General features: G+C 37.5%; 5 protein-coding genes across 9 annotated transcripts; 3 read left to right on the forward strand and 2 right to left on the reverse strand.

Moving 5' to 3' along the window:
* Nucleotides 1-4,767: 4,767 nt before the first annotated feature.
* LOC110608728 lies at nt 4,768-6,978 on the reverse strand. The gene is made up of 2 exons (XM_021748007.2): nt 6,175-6,978; nt 4,768-5,846 (listed from the first exon to the last, which is right to left on the reverse strand). Exons 1-2 carry the CDS (start codon nt 6,903-6,905, stop codon nt 5,039-5,041), a joined length of 1,539 nt encoding a protein of 512 aa, XP_021603699.1. The 5' UTR covers nt 6,906-6,978; the 3' UTR covers nt 4,768-5,038.
* A 746-nt stretch (nt 6,979-7,724) lies between these two features.
* Nucleotides 7,725-15,293, forward strand: LOC110608729 (lipid phosphate phosphatase 2). Of its 5 annotated transcripts, none has more exons than XM_021748009.2 (9): nt 7,864-8,179; nt 10,570-10,662; nt 12,108-12,329; nt 12,431-12,733; nt 12,805-12,895; nt 13,172-13,360; nt 13,463-13,522; nt 13,919-13,958; nt 14,717-15,293. In XM_021748009.2, the coding sequence occupies exons 1-9, from the start codon at nt 8,120-8,122 to the stop codon at nt 14,811-14,813; spliced, it is 1,155 nt and encodes a 384-aa protein (XP_021603701.1). In that variant the 5' UTR covers nt 7,864-8,119; the 3' UTR covers nt 14,814-15,293. The 5 variants fall into 5 exon arrangements, with proteins under 5 accessions (XP_021603703.1, XP_021603701.1, XP_021603702.1 ...); XM_021748010.2 differs by lacking the exon at nt 13,919-13,958 and having other exon boundaries at nt 12,431-12,518; nt 12,624-12,733; XM_021748011.2 differs by lacking the exons at nt 7,864-8,179; nt 13,919-13,958 and adding an exon at nt 7,725-7,857.
* A 428-nt stretch (nt 15,294-15,721) lies between these two features.
* On the reverse strand, nt 15,722-17,035 carry LOC110608730 (fibroin heavy chain). Its single transcript, XM_021748013.2, has 2 exons — nt 16,421-17,035; nt 15,722-16,153 (listed from the first exon to the last, which is right to left on the reverse strand). The coding sequence occupies exons 1-2, from the start codon at nt 16,821-16,823 to the stop codon at nt 16,143-16,145; spliced, it is 414 nt and encodes a 137-aa protein (XP_021603705.1). The 5' UTR covers nt 16,824-17,035; the 3' UTR covers nt 15,722-16,142.
* An 862-nt stretch (nt 17,036-17,897) lies between these two features.
* Nucleotides 17,898-18,614, forward strand: LOC110609647. The gene has a single exon (XM_021749395.2). The coding sequence runs from the start codon at nt 18,040-18,042 to the stop codon at nt 18,442-18,444; it is 405 nt and encodes a 134-aa protein (XP_021605087.1). The 5' UTR covers nt 17,898-18,039; the 3' UTR covers nt 18,445-18,614.
* Nucleotides 18,615-20,039: 1,425 nt separating this feature from the next.
* LOC110608756 (zinc finger CCCH domain-containing protein 14) lies at nt 20,040-22,197 on the forward strand. The gene is made up of 2 exons (XM_021748045.2): nt 20,040-20,959; nt 21,262-22,197. Exons 1-2 carry the CDS (start codon nt 20,324-20,326, stop codon nt 21,568-21,570), a joined length of 945 nt encoding a protein of 314 aa, XP_021603737.1. The 5' UTR covers nt 20,040-20,323; the 3' UTR covers nt 21,571-22,197.
* Nucleotides 22,198-27,084: the final 4,887 nt, after the last annotated feature.

A 27,084-nucleotide genomic window follows, 5' to 3' on the forward strand; every position in this document is an offset into this window, starting at 1 on the left:
TCTCCCCTTCTATACCCACTCATGAACCCTGGTGGAGCATCCATGTATACTTCCTCCTCCAGATCACCATGTAAGAAAGCATTTTTCACATCAAATTGGTGAAGTGGCCAGTCTAGGTTTGCAGCTAGAGAGAATAGGACCCGTATTGTATCAATTTTTGCTACTGGAGAGAACGTTTCAGAATAGTCAACTCCATAAGTCTGAGTATATCCTTTTGCTACAAGTCTAGCTTTATATCTATCCACCGTTCCGTCTGACTTATACTTTATGGTAAACACCCATTTGCATCCCACTGGTCGTTTTCCCTTGGGTAGCCAGCATTTTTCCCAGGTCTTGTTTTTCTCCAGGGCATCCATCTCGGTCTCCATCGCCTCAACCCATCTTTTGTCCTTCTGGGCCTCTGTGGCATCCTTTGGTATCCATTCTGAGCAAATGTTTTTCTGTAGGTTGACCAACTGAGGTGATAGTCTTTCTCCTCTGGTAACATTTGCCACAGGGTATCTGGACCTGGCTGCCTCGAATTCTGGATCATATCTCCTGGGTGGAATTCCTCTATTATTCCGAGGGGGTAGGACATATTGGCCTGTTTCAGAAACCTCAAGGGAAATGGGTTCAGTAGTAAGGTTATTAGAACCAGGGGAAAGTTCAGATTCACATACCTCAGTTGTGTGTTCCTCAGGATATTCTACGGTGTCAGATTCTGGTTGTGACGTTGAGACCGAGGACTGTACTAGATGGTCAGTGTCTCCCAGTTCTGGTGTAGACTCAGGAAGAGAAGAATGATCAAGTTCTGGCCCCTCCTGACTAAGCCAATTTGGCAGTGGTGGTGATTGTGCCGTTGTCTCCCCCTCACTGCTAGTTGGCGAAGGAAAAAAATATTCCTCTTCCAGAAAAGTGCAGTCCATGGTAGTGAAGAGCCGTTTAGAGATTGGGTCAAAACACCGATAGCCCTTTTTATGGACACCATAACCAAAGAAAACACACTTAAGAGCACATGGATCAAGTTTAGTGCGGTGTGTTTTAGGAATGTGAACATAAACTGTACAACCAAAGATTTTAGGTGGAAGGTTGAGAAGGGAAGGGATGGTGTGATGAGAGGACAAGGTATGCAAGGGAGATTGGAAATTAAGGACGCGAGACGGAAGTCGATTGATGAGGTAAATGGATGTGGCAACTGCTTCAGACCAAAACTTAGGAGGAACTTGGGCTTCAAACATTAGGGCTCGGGCAGTCTCAAGGATATGTCGATTTTTCCTTTCAGCAACCCCATTTTGCTGTGGTGTATAAGGACAAGCAGTTTGGTGAAGGATCCCATTATCCCGGAAAAAGGTTTGGAGATGGTTATTGACAAATTCCCCCCCATTGTCAGATCGGAGGACTTGAATGGTCTTGTGAAATTGGGTTTTAATCATGCGGAAAAAATCACAGAATTTCTCAGCCACTTCACTTTTTTGTCTTAACAGGTAAACCCAAGTAACATGAGTGCAATCATCAATAAAAGTCACAAAGTATCTATAATCAGGGGAGACAGTTTCCGGAGCAGGCCCCCATACATCAGAGTGTATTATTGAGAAGGGAGTATCAGATTTATTTGTGGATATATGATAAGTACTCTTATGACTCTTAGCAAGCACGCATGAAGAACAAACTGGAATGTCAATGGATTTAAACTCAGGAAACAAAGTACGAAGATAATCACTTGAGGGATGGCCGTAGCGCCGGTGCCATAGCCATAACTGTCGGGTTGAGGACCCTTGAGCTAAATGCGCTGACCCAGTACTTGAGATCTCCTCCACATAGTACAGTCCATCTTTCTCAGTACCACGGCCCAGTACCGTGCCCGTATGAATATCCTGCAAAACACAAAAATGAGGATACATGAGTACTCTGCAATTTAACTGTTTGGTGATCTGACTGACAGAGAGTAATTTGCAAGATAAGGAAGGTACATAGAGGCTATTGGAGACATTTAAAGTGGGGGTTATAGAAACGGTACCACCACCGATGACCGGAAAAGAGCCACCGGTAGCGTTTAGAATATTAGATTTTGAGGGTGGGGCTGACACAACAAAATCTGAAGAATCATTAGTCATAGTGTCTGTGGCTCCTGAATCAAATATCCACCCACTAGTATTTTGTACCTTGTTAGAATTAAAACAAGCAGAGGCACATTTAGATTTATTTAAAGAGACAGGGGTAGAAAGGTCATTTGCCCTCCTTTCTAACCCTAAAATACCTCCTTTCCGATCATAAGGGACACCCGTGCCTCCTCCTTTCGCGGCTCCTTGTAGTGCCGTGATAAACATCTCCATCATCTTTGCTGAATTAAGAGTGAATTGGTTCACTGATTTCTGATTTCCATCTTGGTTATTCTGAATTAACTGGAATAGTTTTTGTGACAGGTCTGCTATTGGATCAATTATTGCCTGGGATTGGTCAACCGGGCTGGGGAGGTCGGCCATTGTTGTTTCGGTCAGAGAAAGAAGTTGGGAAGGGTATCTGGTAAAGGATTATTGCAGGATGGCTATATTTTTAGACCGAAACCTGCTCTGATACCATCTTGAGATTATAGGAAGAAAACTGTTTTTATTTTCTTACCTCTTGTGTAGTAAGTTACAGAGTTTATATAGTACATGATATGAACAATTAGACCTTTGATTGAGCCCTCAATTATGTCCTAGAATCGTGCTATGCTAAATATGGTAAGATTTGATCACTGACTGATTTACAATCATGACAGAGGATTCTTTCCAACAACTGATTGATTTACAATCATGGCAGAGGATTCTTTCCAACAGGTTTTCGTTGTAGCTGTGGCCACGGATGCCGTTGCTAGTGAGAAAAATAAATTCCATTCAAGGATAAGAATGATGGGAAGAGAAGTCTATTAACTTTGATTGGCGTCAAACCAGCTCGCCGGTGAATGATTCAGAAATCCATGGAAGAGACGAGGAGAAAGAGGAGCTAATCAACAACTTGCTTGCTTTCCGGTTCAGATGATTTCTGTTTATGCTTATACGTGGCGTGGGAGGACTGTGCAAGACTACACTTGCTCTATAAGTTTACAACAACGGGAGAGTATAACATGGAACCACATCTCTGATTTTGGACCTAATCGTCTAGCTTACACAGCTGAAGAACCACTACTGGTTAATTTAGAACACATGGCACGCCTGTGCGCTCACACCAATAAATTCAGGCCAACTATTTCTTCCAATGAAGCTCCCCATGCCTCAAAAGCCTCGAAGCCATCACAGAAGTGGGATGCTTATCATGCGGAGTGATTTTACTGTGGATTATTTCAGCGCCGGTCTCATGCAGATAGGTCTATCAGAATTGAGTCGATAGTTTCAGCTTCGAGCCCGAGTCAAACCACTCTCCGACGTGTAGGATCCTTTCTTAGTACATGCTTTGGACAAGAAAGATGAGATGGTTGCAGTACTTGACATCGCTCTAGCCTGTGTTTTTACATAAGTTCTGATAAGAGACCTTCAATGAGGATTATGCCCGACTCTGCAAAGAGTAGCCTCGTTCACTTGAGGAAATCATCACATCCTCTGAAGAAACAGATTTGGTGTTTCCTCGTTTCCTTCTGCAATGGGTGCATTGTCCAGTCTCCACTACCAATTTGCGGTGTGCGTGTCTTGTCGGATGGGTTTCGTGTTAAGCAGCTTGCCACTACCTGCCTAGAATATTCGACTCTGAGCTACAGCTTCTATCATTCTAAATTAGTATTGAACAGTTCATTTTTGTTAATTCCTACAAAAATGAGAGGCATCCAATTATCAGTCAACATATTCATTCAACAGTTCCGATACAAAATCCATGATTTATCATGCCTAGAGGATTTAATTTAAAGGTTCGATAAAAATACTCGTTGATTTAAAAGATTGAAAAGGATTTTAAAAATTTGATTTCAAAAATTGAAAAGGAGGTTCAAAATTTAAAAAATATTTGAATTCAATATTATTTCCAACAAATTTTACAGAAATTTCCTTTCAAGGAAAAAAAGTTCTGAATAGTGAAGCCAACTCCTTATAAAATTATAGACAATGGTTTAAACTATTTAGAGATGAATGGTGATGTAACAGCCATTAAGTGTATCATAAAGTCTATTATGCAGAACAAGAATCATAACAAAAAAAGAAGAGGAAACTAATTTGTCTTAAAAACAGTCCTACAAGCATTGTAACACACGCTCATTCACATTCAAAATAGAAATAATAGTAAACCCTATGCAATGGCCGCAAAGCATAATTGGAAACAAAAAGTTTCCTGTGCAGTGCCCATTAAGGAACAATGATATTATTTAGTTTCACAAAACCGAGTGTATGATAATGGTCTATAACGAATATACGTTGTAAATAGAGAGAAAATTGGTCATAGGCCCACCACCACAAAACAAAAGTTGGTTTGAGGCAATTGGTCCTACTACACAAGCTCACAAGTTTGCTTGCAATTAACCAAACACTAAGATAGAGTTTACCATGTCTATGAATGTGACTCCCCCTCATCCTACCATGCAGACTCCCCCTTCTCCTCTTCCCTCACCACCAAAAACAGCCAAAAAAAAATAATAATAAAAAAAATCAACTATCTCTGCACAATCCACACATGAAAACTCATGACATGAATATTTGAAATACTTTCAAGAATGCTCACAAGATTAATTATCATGCATTCCATAAAATACAAACTTAAAACATAGCAAATGGATACTAACATTCCATACACAATGATACTTCATGAGCTTCAAACAATATGCAATTGAAGAACTTCGCTTAGATTAATTTAAAGTTGCACAATCTCTTTAACAAGCACCAAACCTTTTACACGCTTTTTGTATTATCTGAAACATCCGTATCAAGTAACCAAGGCAAAGATAGATGAAACATAAGGGTAAGAAAACCATATTGTTACTTCTGTTACAAATTGAACACACATAATATCAACAAAACTGAAAATCCAAGGGAAGTTCAAAATTACCAAAAGCACTCAGATCCAAAATTGTTCAGTCCACAGATGGTGACTGTGAGGCTTACGGTTGTTGTTTTATGTTTTCTGTATGCAACTGTGCCAAAGCCTCTGATAACAAGATTGGTGTGGCTTTGGTCATTGTTCGGTAGCGCGAAGGCAACGTAGGAGGTGGAGGCTGAGATTTATATATCTGTGAGCGGGCAGGGTCATCATCAAGTTCGTTAGTATAATTAGCAGTTCCCATGGACTGAGCTTGGAGATTCATTTGAGGAAGACCCTCAGCTTGTTGATGATTTTCATTGTGTGGTGCATTAACAAGTGGACTTGCTGTTGGTATCATTCTGTAAACTTGTGAGCCCAACTCGGGCGCAGGTGAAGCAGCGGCAACCTTGTAAGCCATTTGAGCAGGGTTTAGAGAAGGATTAGGATGTGGCGGAGGATGAGTAGAACAAACATTTGCAGGATTAACCAAACTGCTTTGCATAGGAAATCTGTAAGGATACCCAACAGGTACAACATATATCGGGTGTGGTTGATTGGTCTGGTAATACATCTGCTGCTGAGGGACTGGAGAATTCATCAGACAATATGGAGTTACTGGCACCATTCCAGATTGGTTCTGCGGTAAGTGATGTGGTGCAGCTGCATGGACAAACTGCACTTGTGGTTTATCAAATTGGAGAGACAATGGAAATCCAGAAACGTGAACCATGTTTTGCGTCTCGACCCCAGTTCGAGGATCAAGGATTTTACCCTCTGATTCTAATGGGGGGGAAGAATTTGTATTCTCCATAGCAGGAACAGAGGCAACTGAGTCTTGATAAGTCCCAGTCTGTGGATGAGAAACAGCAGTAGCTACACTATTGCCACTGCAACAGCAAATTAGACAACCTGTTATACTCGCCACTGCTCAAAATAACTTCGATTTAATGTCACAAAATTCGGAAAAAAAAAAGCCCATCCAAGGACATAAAAGAAAATGTTAATCAACCAAACCAAGGACCTAATATTTCAATCCTCCACAGAAATGGGTCTAACTAGATAACATAGCATCGTTTTAAATGTTCGTGAGTTCGAATTGCTTCTCTCTCCACCACTCCATCTTTTCATTAACCAGAGAAATGATACTTGAAAAAAAAAAAAAAAACAAGGAATTGGAACAATCAGCAGAAGAAACAAACAATTTCTAAAGCATACCTTGCAAATAATTCTGAAGTGGACAACTTGACCTTGTTATCCAAAGACCCAGCTAAATTATCCTCAACCTGAACCTTAGCGGGCAAATTCGACGAAGAAACAGAAGAAGAAGTCGAACCGAATGATGAATTCGTCTCCAAAACCATCGACTCCGCCCCACAAAGACCACCACTCACCTCTGCCCCACTACAAGCAACATTGTTACCATCACACTGCCCCTCCCCTCCAAACCCTACCCCTCCCTTCTGCATAATCTTGGCGCTCTTCAACACATCTGCAAACCAACTCTCCGTCTTGGGATGCCTTAGCTCGTTCCCAGACAATTCACCCATATTAGAACCGGTATTCAACTGAGTTAATTCAGGCTGAGTGAAAATGGGTTTCACAGGGAAGAGAAAAACTCTGATGCGAGAAGGAGTAGGGGAGAGGCGCTGGTGCTCATCGAGCATAATAAGTAGGTCCTCGTCTGTAGAAAGGGAGATAAGCGAGTCAAGATCGTGATCGGGAAGCTGGTACTTGAGAGTAAAGGGATAGCTAATGTGAAGGACAGTGGCTAAGTGGGAGGTGAGAAAAGAAAGAGTTAGATTATTGGCAGAGGTGGTGGGGATGGTGATGATGCGGGTGTCGCCGCCAGCATAGTAGATAGATTTGGTATTGGGTCGGGTAATGATGTGCCCTCCATAGCTGCACATTAACCGGAGCTTAGTTGTAGAAGAAGGTGGAGGTTCCATGTGAACGGCGGCAGCGGTGAGATGCTAGTGGTGACGGTGCTGCTAATAAATGCAAGAGTTGACAAAGGGCAAGTGGAAGTATTTATTAGACGGAACTGACAATCATCTTTCCAAGTTGCTTAGCAAGTAACGATTTACGACACGTCATTTTTTGGATATGCATTATAATTTTTACTACACTTTCCTCTTGTGTCTTTTTTTTTTTTCCGAATAATATATTTTGGCCCACCACAATTTGTTAGTAGATTTTTGGTCCACCACAACTTAAATTTATTTAATTTTATATTTAAATAATATCTCATAATATAATATCATATTATTTATAATGATAATTTTTAAATTTATATTAATATAAAATTTATATTATAAAATATTATTTTAATATAGAATTAAATTATCTCAAAATCAATTATATATTTTAACATAAAATAAATTAATGAACCCACATAATTTTTTAAATATTTTTTCCTAAATTTTAAGATATTGGTCAAGGTAAATTCAAATAAGCTTTTAATTTTAAAAAAATGGCATAATTTTCTTCTTATAAATATAATGACATCATTTAATTATTTAATTATTATTTTAAAATAAAAATTAAAAATTAAAAATTAAATAATAAAACTTAAAATCACTCAAATTCATTTAAAAAACTTGCCGCGTACCCAACTTAAATAAATTTAAACGAAAATAACCATATACATTTATAGAAAAAAAATCTAAGTTGGTACGAAAATTGATTTATTTGATATGAAAGTTAATAAAATCAAATAATTTAAAATTAGCATTTAATCAATAAATTTGAGTTGCGAGGGATTTTGACTTTTCAGCAGCGCTTGTTCACTCACTGAAGACCACACTTAACAGTTGGCGGAAACTTATCCTCTCGTTGGAGTTGGGACCTCTAAGCAGTAAGCACGCCATTTCTTCTTCATCGTCAAATCCACACGCCCTGGTAATTAACTTTCTTCTCTTCTACATTCTTAATTACTTTATATTTTCTCTCAAAAATGTTTATTACTATTTTTCGTTCTATTATTTTCCATCTATTCATCTAGTTAAGGATAAGACTCTGTTTGCATTTGCATTATTTGAACCTTGCTCTACGAAGCTTCCTGTGCTATATTTTGGCCACTTTTTGGGGTATAATTGAGTGGTACTAGAAAAAATGCCACTAACCTTCGCATTTTTTGCGTGGTTTTCGTTGGCTGATACCAATGCCTTGGAGGGATTTCAGATCTCTTTCTTGCTTCAAGAATTTTATGGGCATCTTTAAGGTTAGTTGGGTTTTTGAAGAAGCTTCTTACTTTCCCCTTTTTCTTTAGCCTTTTAGCTGTCAAGTTGGATATGGTTTGTTCTTTTTGATGCCCTTGGAATTGTCCGAGTTGTACCAATGATTCTAAGTCCTTTTTTCATTACTCCAAAAGTAATAGTGTTAGATCGAGTAAATGGGTTCATTTCATCATGCGTTGGTCTTTCTTCTGTGAAATATATTATTATATGCTAGAAGTCGCGATTTTGCAAAATATATTGATGATATGGAAAAATTCTGGGGAGCATAACAGTCTACTGATCCTAAAGCATATATCATTTTTAAACTGTGAAATAATTTGATTTTAATTAATACTTCTATTAATAAGCACCGAATTGCAATTTAGTCCCTGCAGGATATGAACAATGCTTCCTCAATCGTTTATTTCACCAATAACTAGTTTAGATTTGCTCTTTTCCCAAATGGAATTAAGAATTTTGTATGTTAGCACTTTGAATATACGCTCCAGTCACGTTCCTTTGTGGCATGTTGAAATTCGTCCAAAGAACAGGGCTCTATATCTGGTTATGATTATAATGAGGAATATAACCTAGAAATAGAACTTTCCCCTGCACTTTATAGCATGAAGTTGCAGCCCTTAGATCTTGAATGTACAATATTTTATTAGATAGTCAAATCTTATAATTTGCTCCATTGCAGTAGTCTATGGCCCTTCCATTAGTTCAAAAATTTTACCTTTGCAGTAGGCAGTGGCCCTTAAATTTGTTCAAATGATGCTTATGCTGTGCCCTATTTTGAGAATTTGGAGTTTTTTCAAATAACTTGAATGAGCAACAAATCTTTAATCATACTTTTAACTTCCTGATTTTGGTTATTTCACCTTTTCCTTTTGCACATGGCAGATTGACCATATTAGTTATATGCCATTTCTTTAAATTTCCATGTCTGGCCTTTTTTTTATGTGAAAAATTCGAAGTACCACTCTCTCTTGCAAACTCAGCATTATTAACAAATACTTAAAATAAGTCATCTGTTGAGAAATGCTCAATGAGGAAGTAAAGGGTACAGGTTCCTTAAACAGCAATTGTCTCTAATAATTTAACTTTTTCTCTAATGCCAATTCCCCCTGCACTCTGACAAGTATAGCTATTGGAGGCATATGTGGAAAACACTTTTGGATATTTAGTTAGTTAGTTATCAGCTTATTAGGTAGAATAGCAATTCAGAGCAGTAATGCTGGATCAGCTACATGGTAGAGCCAGTTAACAGTTTTAATTTTAGCTAGTGCTATGTTTTGTTGTGAACTAAATTCTATTTTTGGGAAGCAATGCAGCAAGCAACTACACTGCCTGTGGAAAGTTTGATAACCTTGGTTAATTGTAGCCAGTACCATTCATATTTGAAAAACTTATCTTCAGCTTTTGTAAGACCCCAGTCTCACATCAGAAAGACACTTTGGGTTAACTTTTGGACAATGTGGTGAGGTTCAGCCCTTCCCCGTTGTTAGACTAGTAGTCCCCACAGGTTTGGGTCATCATAGTGGTATCAAAGCAACCTCCCACTCTGATTGCCAGACTAAGTGTTACACTGTGGAGAGTTTGTGGGAGTCATCTCTAGGAGTCGTATGATCCACCTCTAGAATCCATGCTCGCCTTGTGGGCTAAGATTCTGAGCTGTAGTCTGGCCTTGATTAATTGGTGTAGGTCATGACACTTTCCTGATATTGATATCATGGTGTTGTTTGAAAAGAATGAAAACCTTGTCATTTTTTCCAGGATTTTCCATGGTTTGACATTCGAGGGTGGGAAAAGAGGGTGTTAAAGTACATTGATAACTGTTGCGGAATGAATCTAAGCTATTTATACATTACTTGTTAGTATGTTTGTAAGCATTTCACAGTTTGAAGAAACTTGATGGTGTCTCTAAGCAGTACTTTAAGGAAGCTAACAAGCAAATAGCTTTGCTTCCTATGTATTTTACAGATTGATGAGCCATGAAATGTTCATGATCCGAGTCGTGGGTGGATCATGTAATACTGTAATTTCAGCCTTTGTCTCTGCCCTTATACCCAGTACTAGTTAATGTATATAAAGTATGTTATGCAAGTAATGCACCATATCAAATAAAAACATTTGACATTGTTAAATAAGTTTTTTCATGGTAATGTAATATAGAATTGTAATTTAGTGTAGCATGCAAGTTAATGCAATTTGCACCTTTTCTTATTTTTCCTTTTGAGAACTTCATTTAATCTCAAAAGTTGTTAAGCGAGAACCAAAATATGTCCAACAACTTTTGAAAGTAAAATTTGTACCTGAGGTTAAATTTATTTATTTAGGGCGGTATTCATGATATTGGTTTTTCCCTAAGTATTGATTTGTTGGGGTTATCTAGGACGCATCGACGAAGAGGCTGGAGATTACTGCAAATACCTGCCAATCATTTTCAACTCTTGACCTTGCACTGATAGAACACAAGGATAAAGAGGTATAGTTTTACTCTTATGATTTGTTTTGAGGTGTGAATGAATCTTATGTTCATCGCCAATTTGAGGCTTCGTACATATAAGCACCATTTTAGAACTAGACACGCATTATATATTTCCTCATGCCTTTCTTCTTCTTCTTCTTCTTTTATGCTGATTGAAAAACTAATTCAAACTTTAGTCAAATGTTGGTTTGTGGTTGATATTTTCCCCTTTTATACGTCATTTTCAATGTAGATAGTCAATAGTGGCATCCAAGAGATCCCAATCTGAATGTGTTAATTATCAGAAAAAAAAAGCACTACTTTGAACTTTCCCATATATGCCCCTGCTGTCTAGTACATTCGAATTACTCTGCACCAAGTGCCCTAATCTAGACCTAGCCATAGGCCTATTCTGGTATGATCTCAAGCTGGAACTGCCAGTTCATTGGGATTCACAGCTCGAACTGGTTTTGGCTTGAAATGATACCCATTCGAAACGGTTTCATTTCAAACTTACGGTTTTGTTCCAGTTCGACATTGGTTCAAAATTTTTTAAAACTACAATAATATTAATATTTTATACATTAGAATACATAAATTTATAAAGTTTAGATTTATAATACATTATTTATTTAGTTTCTATAGTAAAAAATTAAAGGGAAACAAATTAATGAATATATTTATAAAAAAGACAAGAAAAAAAATATTTTTTTATCAGGCCGGTTCCAATCCTGATGCAATGGAGAAGGCCCATAACTGACCCCCTTACTAAGTGTTTATAGTCTGGTTCATGAACTGAAATTGTTTGATCGGTTTGGTTCACGATCTCAGGTGTACCTTAATCTACTTCCACCTTTCTTTCTGTTGCTTTTTTGCCCATACAGTTCTACCTCTCCTTGCATCTCTATCTTCTCCACTTGCACTTTAGATGCACACTCTACTTGAGGTTTGGTATTCTTGATCGTGGTTGATCTTCTTAACAAAACCAAATTGATTTTCAAACATTGTTGTGTCTTTTCTTAATCTACATCCCTACATACATAGAATGAATTTCCATTATGATTTTACTAGGAGCTTATTGATATGGTCAAGCAAGATATTTAGGAATTATTTTTTATTTATCTTTTCACTGTAAATTAGAAAGGTTAGATCTCTATTATTTATGAATTTAGGAATAATCGAAGTTATTAAGCATATTGTTTTCCTAGTTAATATTGGTTATTTACTTATGTTGCGAGTCCTATTTTCTATTCATATTACTAATATGATAGTTATCATACTACAAATACCCATGTCATGTTGGCGTTTTGGGAGAGATTCTGATGATTGTTATTGATTTTGAGAATTAATGCAAAAATTTGAGAAATGTTGTCATTCCTCTTTATCAACTATTTTGTTGTGTTCTACATAACTTACACTCTTTATTGAATTGCTGTAAATTGTTGCATGTATACATCAAGCAGAACAAGATGAGGGAAGTTCAGCTTGGTTCGCATACTGTGATGTCCCATGGGGTTACAGTTGCAAGGACACACATGCATGATTGGCTTATACTTTTAGTTCTTGTGGTGATAGAGGTCATTCTATATGTTATTCATCCATTTTATCGGTTTGTTGGGAAGGATATGATGTCGGATCTTAAGTACCCCTTCAAAAGTAATACAGTGCCTGTTTGGGCTGTCCCTGTAAGTTTCCTGTCAAATATTATATGGATAAAAACCTAGATTTACAAATAAAACAAAAATAGCAACAACGTTGATGGGGTTTCTCTTTTTTGGATAATTAGATATATGCCGTTATTTTGCCTATGGTTATTTTCCTCATTATCTATTTTCGTAGGAGAGACATCTATGATCTCCACCATGCCATACTAGGTAATAATATCTTCCATTTCCTTGTTTTGTACCTCTTAAAATTTCCATCATGCTATCAGTTGCGGTTATCACTACCTAATGCACAAGATGTTTTTATGAGTGCAGGCCTCTTTTATTCTGTTCTAGTGACAGCTGTCATTACCGATTCAATAAAAAATGCTGTTGGTCGGCCTAGACCTGACTTCTTTTGGCGTTGTTTCCCAGACGGAAAGGATGTATGCTCGTATGGACCTTCTGCTATTCAGTTCATTTGGATTGCGGAAGCTAATATCTATTAATTTTTCAGGTTTATGATCAATTGGGAAATGTCATATGCCACGGTGATAAAAATATTATTAAGGAAGGACATAAAAGTTTTCCAAGTGGACACACCTCATGTAAGTCTCTTTTTCTTTTCACTCTTTTTCATTGACCAAAAAGAAAAGAAATATATTAACAATTAAGTGGAATTTTACTCTTCATGGGATATTAATATTAGTGTAAACTGAATATTAATTAAACAATATCTTAATCTGTATGTTGCCATTGTCTTTGCTTGGAGAAGCCACAAAATAAGTAGAATAAAGTCGAATATGCTCTTCTTTCTTTTTTTCCTTTTTTTTTTTAATTTTTTGTTATTGTTCTGGCTCCATGACAATTGTTTGTATTGTCAGGGTCCTTTGCTGGCCTGAGTTTCCTATCTCTCTACCTATCTGGAAAAATAAAAGCATTTGACCGCAGAGGCCATGTTGCAAAGCTATGCATTGTCTTTCTGCCACTACTAGTTGCTTGTCTTGTTGGCATTTCTCGAGTGGATGACTACTGGCATCATTGGCAGGATGTCTTTGCTGGAGGTCTATTAGGTTTGTGCCTTTTCATGCCGTCATCTTAGTCATTGAGATGAAAGTACTTACTGTCCTATCAACAATGAACTTTAGTGACTCTTGAAGCGGAACCTTTTACAGGGCTTGTAGTGGCTACATTTTGTTATTTGCAGTTCTTCCCTCCGCCATATCATCCTCAAGGTATGCTCCTCAAGGATTTCTCAGTTTTTGGTGTTCAGTTGATGTCTTGCACTAGTGCTAAGTGCATCATTAATGTCCTTGCAGCACTTCGTTTTATAAGTATTATGCAATATGGTGGAACAAGGAACCTGTTCTATTCATTCTTCCCCACCATTTTTCTCCCAGAATTTTTTTTTAAAAAAAAAGAGAGAAAGAGAGAAGAAGAAATTTTCTTGAAATTGATTGAAGCAAAATCCATTTATCTTGTGCTGCATATTTTCTTCAACAATATAGTTTCTCAACTTATAACAGGTTCCTGACTGCATCAAGATGTATGCGCTGTTCATTTTGTCTGCTACTCTGACCTAGGCAATTGGTTCTTTTGCTTACCCTGTTCACAATTTTCAATGTGTTTAGGACACGTGCAATTAGTACACTGGGAGCCAATAAAAATCTGGTATCTTGCACAAATACATGGAGTCTTGAATACATTTCTGTTCGATACATGTTAAAGCAGCCATTTTCTGGTGCTTTTGACAACCTCCCTCCAGCCCCCAGCACATATATAGGACTAGTTGGATGAGATTGTTTGATAAGGAACAAAGTTTTTAAGGAACAAATCCATTTGTTTCAAGGCATCTTCCCTGTTAAGTTTTCTTGTCAGTATGCCTTCTCTTGATTTATTTAACCTCAAATTAAGTTGATGGACACTGGGAAATTGCTGATTCATTTATTTGATGTTCTGTGATAAAATGGTATGCTCATTACTAAGAGCCTCAAGGACTGCTGTAATGCCCATCACTTTTGGAATTAGTCCCACATCAGTAAGCCCAAAATAGTTAAACTAAATTATTTTTGTAGTTTGAAGCCAGGTGGGCATCACAAATACGGGTCTAATACCATGAGGTGTGGGCGTCAGAACTGCAATGAGGCTTCTAATGAACCAAAGCTAAATCATTGCCAGATATGCCAATGTGGCATGTGTCTAAAACAGACTAGCCTAAAATTGCATATTGGATTGCCATGTTTTTATTTGCAATATGTGAAACTGATACATTCCCAAGTTGTACAATATTCTAACGCTTGTGGGTGTATTCAATAGTGGTCTTAGTGCCCATGACATGATCAAATGACATAGATGATTACCTTATTGCTATGTTTTTCCTTCAATGGTGATGTCACGATCTTCTAAGATTTCTGTATATATCCGTGCAGGTTGGGGACCTTATGCATACTTTCAGGTATTGGAGGAGTCACGCATACAAGCATCCAATGCTATAAATCTGGGAAATTCAGAGACAATGGAGGCTGAAGCTGAGAATGAAGAAGGTGAAAGTAATGGATTCATGGGACTACATCTGGCTCGTAGCTCTAGTTTGCCAATGGAAGACGTAGAACGGGGAAGGAAGTAATTTTCACAAGACACATAAAGTCTCAGGCTAAGGAGTTGGGCTTGACTTCTCGTTGACTAGCAGGAGGAAATTCAAGATTGCGACTTGTTGCCTATCAGAGTCCGGAATAGGCAGTACATTGAGCTGCGGTAAGTTGTTTCCGAAACTTTTTGGCAGCCATAAAAAGCGACTAAAGGACTGGCGAGTTTCAGTTTAAACCAACATTTTATAACAAGTTTGTGACGCATTAATAGAAGTTTCCCTTTGAACTACATACGCTGTTTTATTGTTTTTTCCATGGAATATGTGACGGGAGAATAAATGATACCATTGTATTAGTAGTAAACTTGTAGCCATGATTGTACAAGTGATCTAATAAACATGGGTGAATTACAAGGTAATGTCTTTTGTGAGATTAATTAAATTTTTTATATTTGCTTTTGAGATTCCGTTTAAAAAGAGAGAAAAGTGTACGAGTGAGAAGTCTGTAGATTGATTTATGCATTATCAATCTTTTGGTCCAAAGCAAGGTGGGAAGCATGTCAAGCCAGAGCATGGCCTGTGCATCCCCAAAAGGTTAGGCACGTTCTCAGAATCTACCTAACGAGCAACTAGCAAGCAAAGACCGCACAATCCATAATCACATCCTTCACAATTCGCGGGTAACCAGAAGGATCCTGCTTAACTCAAAGATTTGCCCAAAACAATTTAGTGCCAAGTATCCTCCATTGGATAATCGCATCAACAGTTACTCAAGAGGATGAACTGAAGCTACTTGTGGGTATGCTAGACTCTAAATTGCAAAACCATAATCAAAGAAACATAAACTGTGAAGCAAACAAATCCAAGTCAAAATGGAATCATTTCAAAAACTCAATGCATTGGTGATAAATTTGCAGGCCTACAAACATAGGAACAATGGCAATGAACATTCAACCGGGCAACAATCTATTCAACTGCCCAGCCACTGTTAAGAGTCTTCCATTCAATCCATATTTTTAGGGGAGCTAGCCGCTAACAACGTTGACTAACACCAAATTCAATCTGATCATCTGAAGCCGCACTAAGTAATGATTCTCAATTTCCTAAACTGAATAGATTATATACCTATGCTCTTGGGAGATGTTGAACAATGTTACTCCCTGGTTGAGCTACTTTCCTTCGCTTATGTAACCAATGCCGCCTCTTTTGCAGTACCCTACGATGTCTGGTGTTCTTCCTCAAAAAGAATACTTCTTCAAAGAATGATGCTATTGAAATCCTTAAAATGAAGAGCAAAGATGCAAAGAATTAGATGAGGGAATCTGAAGGAATGGTGGCAATATAAAGTCCAGTAAAGCTTCCTAGTTATGTATTCTCCCATGTTCTAAAAAGATTTAAGGAGAAATGAAATCCTTATATCCCAGCACTGATCCAAATTCGAATGGTTTTCAGAATTAAATTGTCAAAAGATTCAATCCCATGACAGCCAAATAACAAAAAATTAAAAGTGACAACCAATAAACGAAAAATCGGCAATTGATGTTACCTCGCCAAGTTCCTTTGTTGCCAGAAGCTGACTTCCTCTTATCCAATTGAGAACGCAAGGAATCCCAGCTACGACCATAGCCAAGTCCACGCCCATACCCGAACCCGATTCCAATACCGCAGCCCATGCCCACCCCAAACACCAGCTTGAGATGGTTCCACGGCCAGCCACCATAACCGATACCACCAACCAAACCGAAGCCCGCCCCAACGCCACATCCAATCCCTGTACCAACTCCGGGACCTAACACTGTTTCCTCCATCTTCCGGTAGTTATCTTGGAGGAATTCAGTTACAGGAAATTGCTTTCCACGGTTCTTCTTCTTGTTAGTGAAGTCGTTCGCTTTCCAGTTCCAAATGAGGGTTGAATCCTCCGTGTTACCGTGTTTAGATTTGGTCTTCATGGATGCAAGATGAGGAAAAGGATAAGATTATTCATTAATCGCTGTGCCTGTGTCAAGTAGACAAGAGCAAGATATTGAAGCAGCAGCGAATAATTTCAATTCGGGTCTGAATTATTGGAATCTCGACCATGGGCCCGGATCCGACCACATATCACTGGATCGGTAGAGTTACAATGAAGAAAAATGAATAAAATAATATTTAATTAAGCACTCGATTAATTCGTTTTTGGAGGATTATTTTTAAAATTGCGTGCCAGCGCACGTATTGCATTCGTTTGTTTCATGTGATATTAAAAATTCCCCTGCCCTTCTGGCTTCTTCCCTTAATTAAATATTTAATTTAATTTCCACATTAAAAAAATAAATATTTAATTAGTGTGTGATAACATCCTCAGCCGAACGATCCCTGATTCCACAAAACTAGAAACCATTTATATTAGTTCTTTAATCAGGGAGTTGGCTTGACGTTGCTTTCTGCTAATGCCTTTGTTATTTGTCGATTTTGACTATTTCATTTCTTTAAATTGCTTGCCAAGCCAGAATTATTGCTTTATCCCTACTCAACTTAATAAATAACCTTTCCTTTTTTTTTTTTTCTTCTAAACTTTTAGCTGTTGAAAATTTTAATCTTAATAGAGCATTTTCCTTACAAATAGATCTGGCAAGCGTCTGATTTGATCTGCTTTCGAATCATGATAATTAAATTTGGCCATTGAAATTGAAGATTTAAATAAATTTGCAATTTAAATTAATTTTAAATTTTAAATTAAAACTGAATCAATTTCAACGTAATCTCAAACTCAACCCGAACTATTCACCGGTCTAGCGGCAAGTTCGAGTCGGGGCCCGTATGCTGCATATGGTCAAACATCTACAAAACCAAATGCTAATTAAATAATACTAGGTGATTTGCTAAGGATTTTATTTTAATCTAATAATTAATAACATGATGTAATGATTTTTTTTTTAGCATAAAAAGTCAAACAAATAAATTTGATAAGATCTGACCAAGTTCCAAATATTTGAATTACATGGCCCAACAGGCTTTTGTTGACCCGGCTCTGTGTGGCTATTATTCGCTTCCATAGTTCAATGCCCTCGTGAAGGTATATAAACCTGCCACCACATCATTGATTGATCAGCTCTTCATCTGAAAAATAAGCTTCTTCTTTTCAACTCTCCAACTCAACTCCTCTTTTTCTCTCTCTCACTGGACATGGACCTCATGTCTACACCGTTTACTGGCAACTGGAGGAGATACTGGAGAAGAAAGCGATACCAGAAGCTCGATGGCGGACTAACTGGCCGAAAGAATACGAAAATGGTGAGATTTGGAGGTGGTAGGCCACGTAGATCTGCTTGGAAGATCAGACCGAAGCTGAAAATATTAAAGATCGCAGCTGCTTCTCCATTGAAGCTTGTGAGGAAGGTAAAGAATGCTTATGTTGATATGATGCTTAACTTAGCAGGGAGTGTCGGTTTCTTGAATGATGATAAAGTGTTTGGAAATAAACGAATTCCAAAAGCTAGGCAGGCTGCTATTGCTGCTTCTTATTCTAATGAAGAATTTGAAGCGAGGCTGGTTTATGAGATCTATAAGGCCTTGAAGGCAACTAAGTGAGGTTTGGGATTTGATTATCCCTGTGTAGACTGTAGAGCTGTCATCTTATTTTGCCTTCATAATTTTTAGGATTTTAATTCCTTCAATTAGGGATTGATTGCTCTTGAATCATCCAATTGAAGGTTGGGATGCCTTGTATGCTTCTTATTCCTTGTAATAATTTTTTTTTTGTCAACTGAAGTGTATTCAGAAAAGAAATTAGTTAGCTGGAATTTAATTTATAGTTTATTTATTTTTAATTATTTAGGAAACAAAGAAATAAAAACAAAACGAAAGGAAACTATCCTCCGACCGAAATCAAGGTTAGCTTGAGAAATCTCGAAACTTCCTTCCGACTGCCGTCATAACACTCGACCCATATCCCTGCTGGTGATTTAACCTTGGCCAATGTCAATCTCATACCCAACAACATTTTTTACGTATTTTGTGATCTAATACCAATTTTTTTTAAAAAAAATTGATAAATTATAGTCAATTAGAAATCGAAATTATCAAAAATTGACTTTAATGGATAATAAAAATTATATATATATATATAAAAAGGAGAAAGAATTTGTGTAAGGATGATAAAAGAAAATAAAAAAATAAAACAAATGAATAATATTTCAACGAATGAAATAATTTTTTTACATATATTTTAGATGTATCAATTTAGTCGATTTGTTTTTTTTTTTTTTGAACTGAAGTCGATTTGTTAAAATTATTTGGTTAACTTACACTAAATTATTAGAATCGAAAAGCTTATATTGAATCTCAAAATTCATATAAATATTTGAATTTTTAAAAAATTATTCATGATTTTAATTTTTCAAAAATTAAATTTTTTCATACCAACACAATAGAATTGTTAAAAAAATTAATTAATTAAATTTTTGTGAATTTTTTTTTTTAATTTCAAATGAAGAATAATAGATGGAATTTTTGATAATTCTGATAATTATTTATGCATTGAATTTTCACTGAGTAACTAATTAAGTACTGAACATGCTTGTTTCGTTATAAACATATTATATTTTTTAAAAAAAAGTTAAAAATAAAAAAGCCTTGCCCTTTAATAATTAAAGGAATTGATTTTTTTTAATTTTCATTTACGAGTTTTTCAGATATTTTATATTAAAAAGCTGAGACAATTACTAAATGATTGGATCAATAACAAAAAGCCAACACGGGGGCATAAAGATAATTCGGAGGCGGAGTTTACCAGCAAGGTTTCGGAGTTAGGTTTAGAAACCCAACATGTGGGTTCAAAGGCCAGCAATTTAAAACCGGCTGAGCCCAACTATAGGACCCATAACATCAGCTTCAAGTCTTCAATTGTATAAGCAAAATTTAGAACCCTAGGTTTTCTTTTTTTTGGGCGAAATTTAGAACCCTAGTTATTACGACACAAACACAAGCATATATATAATTTCTTCACTGTCTTCTTAATCAGCCTTCAAGGGTGATTTGAAAATCCGATCAGCTCTCTTTAGTTTGGTGTCACTGTCACCTAACACTTCGAAAAATAAAAGGGGAAAAAATGGGTATGAGAAAGAGATGGTTGGTTAATTATATAAGCAATGACATTACGCAATTTAGTATGTTTTTGAATGAAAGAGGAGAAGGGCCACAGTTAGTTAAAGTAGTGATAAGGAAGCAACTCTCTTTTTACGATTAACAGCCAATCATCAAACCTTCCTTCAAATATAACTTCAAAATCATGCTTTAAACCACTCTTGATAGCACTCCCAAACCTTCTAATTTGAAAAACACGCACATATACTCTCGTATATATAGATCTCTCTCTCTATCAACACAGACACTCACTATGCGTCGACGTTTTTAGATCTCTTTCGCTTATTTGGTTCATCGATCTGGTCTGCTGCAGGTGTACTTTCTAATGGAGAAAAGTGTGTCTCCGCCATCGGATTCAAAAGCCATCTTCCCGCCATGCAAATCCCCGCCTATTGCGTCTTCTCCACCGTCTGATCATCTTGGTACTCGACAGTTTGCTTCCAATTTCACCACATTGTATCACTCCATTTTGCCGCCAAAACCATCTCCGCTTCCTTCTCTCTCGTTTTCACTAACCTCTTCCACCTCTTCCCCGTCCTCCGCCGCTACTATTGATGATTTCGATACTGAGAACCGCCTTCACCAGGCGCGTCTTATTTTGGAGTATCAAGAGCTTTGCGACCATTACGATCTCTCTCTTGCTCGCCTCCAACTTTTAACCAAAGATATTGACTCGCTTCGCCAAGAGAATACCAATCTCAGATACGCCAATAATGAGCTTGTTAAGCTTCTCAGTCTATCTTCCAAGGCTGCGATTCAAAGCCGCTTTAGCAGCCGCGAGATGGTTGAACCGAACCGGTTCGACGGGAATACAGAGCGAGTCTCGTTGCCGAAGAGCATTTCTGTCCGGTCTAGTGGTTATCTGAAAATGAATCGAGCCGCTGCAAGCAATGGCGGTCAGAGTAGCACTTCAGCTCGGCAACGGGTTCCGAGTCATTTCGATCAATTTGTCTCTGGATCGGTGAGTTAAATATTTCCTTTCTCTCGGTTACAGTATCACTAGGCTTCTTTTTCCTTATAATGCCGTCCGGTTCTTCCTGTTCAGCCCTGGCAGTTGCTATCGCACCGTATTAAACTGTACATACCCTCAGTTATGATTACCCTAAAAATCTATAGTCCGGCTTGTTAAGTTCGCCTATAGGTTCTCCGCAATTGCATATCAGAAGATAGCCAATACCAATTTTTTAATGGCTCTATAATCTACTCTTGTCATTCCACCAATACCTTGGATAACAAGGTTTTGATTACCATGTACATACGCAGTTGCATCAGCGAGTGTGCGTGCCAGGAGGAGTGAAAAGGGAGAACGCAGCCGTGGAGTTAGATGTGTACAATCAAGGGATGTGGAAGACAGAGCTGTGCAACAAATGGCAGGAGACTGGTACGTGCCCTTACGGTGATCATTGCCAATTCGCTCACGGGATTACAGAGCTGCGTCCCGTTATAAGGCACCCCAGGTACAAAACTCAAGTCTGCAGGATGGTTCTTGCCGGTGAAGCATGTCCCTATGGTCATAGGTGCCACTTTCGCCACTCTCTTAGTGAGCAGGAGAGGCTAATGGGCCCACATTGATCTGTTTTTCTTGATGGGGAAAGGGAAATGTAAAGATTAAGTAAATGCTAATGGGATATGTATAATCAATATATAACTGATAAAAAAAATGGCGTAGAAGAGAGATGAGAACTGATAAATGAGGAGTACTAATAAAATATATCAAGGAAATACAATAATTAGTAAAATTGGGGATAATAAGGTCAGTTAATAAAACTTTTTGTATGAGAGGTTATAGTCGTTAGTTAGAGAATTGGATATTCTTGGTTGTTGTAGGAAATACTTGTAAATTCTGTTGTGAAGCTGGTTGGGATAGGGCCATGAACAACCAACCAAAACTACTAGACCAAACTTCAAGCCTGTGATGATGATATTTTGTTGTGCAATGCTACGCAACCTTCATTCCAAGTTAGTTATGCTCTCCCTTCCAAAACTCTCTCTCACACACACCACACACATACAGACACATACACGGTCATCAAATTAGATCATCTTTGTATTGTTGCAATTTCAATTGTGAACTGTGTGATGCTGATGCCTGATGATGGGAGCAGGCACTTGGTCCTATGTATAACCTATGAGTGTTCCTTTTAAGTTCCATGTAATTTCACACGTAAAAGGAATGTTGATGTATGCTTTTATATAGTATTTAACTATATGTGATTCCCAATGCACTCAAATTTTATATATTAAACCTCATTGATTGTTAAATTTATAGTAGATCAAATATAAGTAAGCATGATTTTAATTGCTGAAAAAAGAAAGAGGATGGAAAATCACTCCAACAACTTATACAACATCTCATAGTAACTTCTGTTATTAATTGGGAATCAAAATTAAATTCATTCATTACGTGCGTCTATATATATATATATAAAGCATTAACTATTAATTTGTGCAATTAATTGAGTTTAAAATTTTAAACAATAATATTATTTTTATATTTATTTTATTTTTTAAAATTCAAATTATTTTATATTTTCAAATAAAATATTTGATTCATATATAAATTAATGTATAAATCCAAAATAAATAAATAAACAAAAAAACATTAAAACTCTACAATTTGGGCCTATCTGTAGGCGGTGTGAGAAGGTCGGATTCTTTTGCTACTTATTTTCAACTAATGCCAAACTGTTTACATAGTGAAGCTCTTAAGGATAAATATACACAATTTTATTCTTCGCAACTGTGATATCGATTCAGGCTGTCCTTTCTTTGGTCACAAGATCAGAAGATCTGCAAATTCAGCAGCTAATTTATAGCCAGTAGCTTCCTCCTAATTGGTTGGTAGATATGCCTGCTGATCTTATTTAATTGCTTTGTTTTTTGATACCCCAGGGCCTTCCAATAAAAATCTAATCATCTATGGCCAAAAAATTTGATTGAGAACCGTAAAGGTTTCACATCTAAATTCTATATTAATCTTCAAAAAAAGTTCGATATAAAACTTTACTTAAGTTAATAGATACATTTATTATTATATTAAGCATATATGATCCTAATACTACCTACCAATTTTGTAAAGTTTCCATTCTAACTTTTGTGTTGTCATATATTTAGGTAAAATGGCTTAGTAATGATCACCATTTTGTTTAATAATAAGAGGTTATCAATTTAATTTTAGTGTTCTATTATTTATAAAATTAATGTAAAAAAAGAGTCTCTCAATTAGTTTATAATATAGCAAATCAAGCATATATATATGTGTGTGACATTCTATATTAAAACTTAATTCATAAAATGTTATTGAGAAAAAAAATATTTGATATCATAATATTATGAAATCATTCTATTTAAATATGAAAATAAAAATACAAAATATAATTTAGTATCTCTAAATAAGTCACCAGTTAGAAAATCCTTCCTGTGCCCTATTTCTACACCTTTATATTAAAGGACTGTGTTTTGACATTAAAACAAGAATTATTTAAAAAGAATAAATTAAGGCAAAAAGGGCATATGTATCTATCCATGGATTTGAATTAGTCAATTGAGTTCACTCTTTCTTCAACCACATCTCCTCAACTTCATGCCAATATGTCTTCTTCCTTGCTTCCTTGTAACCATCACCCCTTAAAAAGAAACTTAATGTTTGAATTTGTTGTTCTTTTAAATGTTTTAAGTTTATGCATCCACGAATTGATGTTATTGGAACTAGATTGATGATGTGACCGAAATGAAACTGTATTGTGATTGATTAGAACTTGCAAGGAAGAAAAGGTAAGGTGATTGTGGGCGTCCACAACAGCCACTCCGATATTCAAATCAATATCTTGAAAAGTAAAGAGAATGTGATGAATTACTTAGAGTTTTTGTGTTAGAAAATAGCGTACATTTTTCTCTGTGATTCTTATCCTTCTATATTATAAGAGGGTAGAAATGAATATAAAATTTTCTAATAATCTGAATATGTGGCCAATTGCTTGATAAGGAATATCACCAATTAATTGATGAGTGATCCCGTAATTACAGGCATAATAGAGATATGTTGGGCTATGCTTACTAATGGTAACTTAGTGTCGAGACTCTTCTTATTGAAGAAAGGGCGAGTCTTGATAATAATCCAAGTGTCAGTGTGTCCGGATCTTCCTTTCTTAGGATGGACTGCCTTTCCTACTTATCCGGTCTTTGCTTCGTAGGCCTATCTCGTGGTGACAGCTCACGGATTACTTTGGGTAGTTGTTATGTAACATCAAAGGTCTCTCGCTAGTCTTCAATTCTTTAGATTCGAAGGAGCTCGCTATTCTCGAGTCCTGGGGTACGTGGCCTACTAAGATTGACTTTTTGCCACTCGTGCCGTTTCACCTATCTAGCCCATCACTGATGACTGCTCTGCTTATCGTACCGCATTTAAAGCCTGCTGTCAAAAATTGTCTTATAAAGGTCCTTCTTTTTCCCCAGAATCACTTTTGCTACCTCCTATGGTCCTTTGCTTTTAGAGAACTATTTGCGATTTATTTTCTGCTCATACTCTTTTCAGTAATTTTTGCTTCTTTTTTCTTTTCAATATGAATAGGAATACTTCTTTTTCTCCTAGCGCAGGTTCTGCCTCGGCCCCATCCACACCTCGGCCCCCTATTGTTCCGTTGAGGGAGGCTCTGAAAAATAAAAGTGGCTTAATTAGTGATACTTCATCTGTCCGCTCGGAGGGTGACGTGGACCGTCTTTATGATACCCATAAGATTCCTTAAGAAGTTTTCTATGTCTTTGCCCCTTCTCCTTGCATCCATGCAAGTGACTTGATTCTTGCAAAGGATACTACTATTATTTTTTAGGAGCAATTGAAGGCAGGTCTTCGATTCCCTTTAGACCTTTTTTTTGTGGACGTCCTACGATTCCACAAGTTTTTAGTTGCTCAGCTGCATCATAATAGCTGGAGAATCTTGGTAGCTATTTGGTTCGTCCGTCTCAATAATCATATTAATATGAGTGTAGCGCTTTTCTCCCAGATATACTAGTTGGGTACTTGAAAAAATGAAGTGTTTTGGTACTTTAGCAGTTGAAAGCACTTGATCTTGTTTGATGGATGCCTTCCTCCTTGAAGCGGTAGAAAAATAAATTTTTTATCCTTCATCATTAAACGCTGGGGGATTTCGGGCGCTTTCAAACAAGCTGGCACTATTGGGTGAAATTGAAGAAAGATGGGGTCCATCCGAGGAGGGAGGAGAACAAGGCCTTGGCCTTTCTTTTAATGAGGGCAACATCCCTAAAGAAAATTGACATCACCCAGGCGGTGAGGAATGCCATTTTTTCTTGGTAGAGCTATCTGTAAGCAAGCTAGACTTGAGGTCCTCAACAACCAAGCTTTCCCAGCTTTGGGGAAGGCACCTCTTTGGCTGGAAATCAGGATACTTCTCTTTCTGCCTTTTTTAAATTTTGAACGGTCTTGCTTATTTACTTTTCTCTTTTTGTAGATATGGCTGAATCTAGAAGAAAATTTGCCAAAGTGGTGCATGTTGCTCGCAAAGGTAAAGGCAAGACTATTATTGGGGCTGCCAGTCCCCTTGCTAAGTGCACTCACAATACGAAAAAGGTGTTCATGCTTCTTCCTCCCCCACCCCTACCTGTGGTAGAAGAATCAGCTTTCCTTCAGCCTGATTCTTTTGCGCTGGGCGCTTCTGCTTCTATCCTAGCTTTTGAGCTTCCTCCTACTGCCCCCACCACATTTGGCACTACTCCTGCGAGCTTAGGGGTTGAATCTTCCTGGCCTCTGAGCATCCAATGCCTGGCATTGGCGCTAACCTGGGCACCTTCCCTCCTCGATAATCCTACCTTAGGTCTCCTATTAATCAAAAGCACCTTGAAACCTGCAGATCACCACCGTTTAAATGAGCTCGAGATAGATGAGCTTTTTGATAATACTATCCACTCTGCCCTGAAGGGTGCCCTTTGCGCCTTTGTGGCTAAGGAGCACCACAAAGCTTGAGGCAAGAGTTTGGCGCAAAAGAGACAGACAGGAGGCTCCTGGCTGAGGAAAGCTCGAGGCTAAAGGCTCGAGTTGATGAGGTCGAGGGTCCCATGAAGAAGAATTGGACTTCATGGATAAGCTCTAGGCTAATCTCAATGAGGCCAATGCTACCAAGCTGGGCCTTGAGAATTGGGCAAAATCTGTAGAGGATTAGGTGGCCTTGTTACATCGCCAAGTGAAGGAGCTATTCAGGCTCAAGTTGAAGGGGCTCGGGCTGCTTCTTCCAGGGTTGCTGAGCTCGAGGTAGAGCTGCAAGAGACGGTGGTCTAAGGTGGGAAGATATTTGTATAAGGTCAAGATTCGGTAAAAAAGGAGTTGGTAAAGCGGTTTCCTTCTGAAGATTTTTCATGGATAGACAACATCTTCCCTGAGGAGGAGGATGATGAGATTGAAGAGGAGGGGGAGCATGCTAAAGACACTCCCAACGACTGGGTCTCTCCTGATAACGTAGCAGATGTAGAAAATATTGATGTAATGGAGACTCGAGAAGAACCTGAAGATAATTCTCCTCCTATGTAATATTTTATAATTAATAAAATTATTTTCTCATATCTCGTTATTTTTAATGAGCATCCTTATGCCTTGTGCTCATTCACAGCCCTCAATTAGGACTTTAAACACATTTCTTCTAAGGAATTGTTAGGGGTTAAAATCCGTCCATAAATAATTTGGAAAATCTTTGAATAAAGAAGGTAATACTCGGATATGTATCCTAACATATACCAGCCTCGTAGCCTGGTAAAAAGCCCTCGATTATTGGGGTCCTTGCCTGTTCTTTTGGCTTGTCTTATACTCGCCTTAGGACCTTGGGCGTGCCTTTGGATTTTCCATAGGAGATTAGTACGTGAGACTCGCCCATCATCTTTTTATGATTGACTAGTCCTGACCTAGCGGAACTCGCGTTATGGTCTTATTTAGTGGGACCAATACCTAAACGATTTGGCGGAACCTACCTTTGTAATCTTGTTTAGTGGGACCAATGCTCAGATGGTCTGGCGAAATCCCTCTTGTGACCCGGCCTAGCAAAACCAACTTTGTGGCCTTGTTAAGTGGGACCAACACCG

Source organism: Manihot esculenta, chromosome 2 (genome assembly GCF_001659605.2).
Source record: "Manihot esculenta cultivar AM560-2 chromosome 2, M.esculenta_v8, whole genome shotgun sequence".
NCBI classification, from domain to species: Eukaryota; Viridiplantae; Streptophyta; class Magnoliopsida; order Malpighiales; family Euphorbiaceae; genus Manihot; species Manihot esculenta.

Bases quoted from the DNA above. Each gene is read 5' to 3' on its own strand.
- LOC110608728 (XM_021748007.2), bottom strand. From the start codon at position 6,905: ATGGAACCTCCACCTTCTTCTACAACTAAGCTCCGGTTAATGTGCAGC. The intron at 5,847-6,174 runs GTATGCTTTAGA...TTGCTGTTGCAG, and splicing joins ACTTCAGAATTATTTGCAAG to TGGCAATAGTGTAGCTACTG.
- LOC110608729 (XM_021748008.2), top strand. From the start codon at position 8,120: ATGCCTTGGAGGGATTTCAGATCTCTTTCTTGCTTCAAGAATTTTATG. The intron at 8,180-10,569 runs GTTAGTTGGGTT...GGGGTTATCTAG, and splicing joins ATTTTATGGGCATCTTTAAG to GACGCATCGACGAAGAGGCT. The intron at 12,896-13,171 runs GTAAGTCTCTTT...TTGTATTGTCAG, and splicing joins TCCAAGTGGACACACCTCAT to GGTCCTTTGCTGGCCTGAGT.
- LOC110608730 (XM_021748013.2), bottom strand. From the start codon at position 16,823: ATGAAGACCAAATCTAAACACGGTAACACGGAGGATTCAACCCTCATT.
- LOC110609647 (XM_021749395.2), top strand. From the start codon at position 18,040: ATGGACCTCATGTCTACACCGTTTACTGGCAACTGGAGGAGATACTGG.
- LOC110608756 (XM_021748045.2), top strand. From the start codon at position 20,324: ATGGAGAAAAGTGTGTCTCCGCCATCGGATTCAAAAGCCATCTTCCCG. The intron at 20,960-21,261 runs GTGAGTTAAATA...GTACATACGCAG, and splicing joins ATCAATTTGTCTCTGGATCG to TTGCATCAGCGAGTGTGCGT.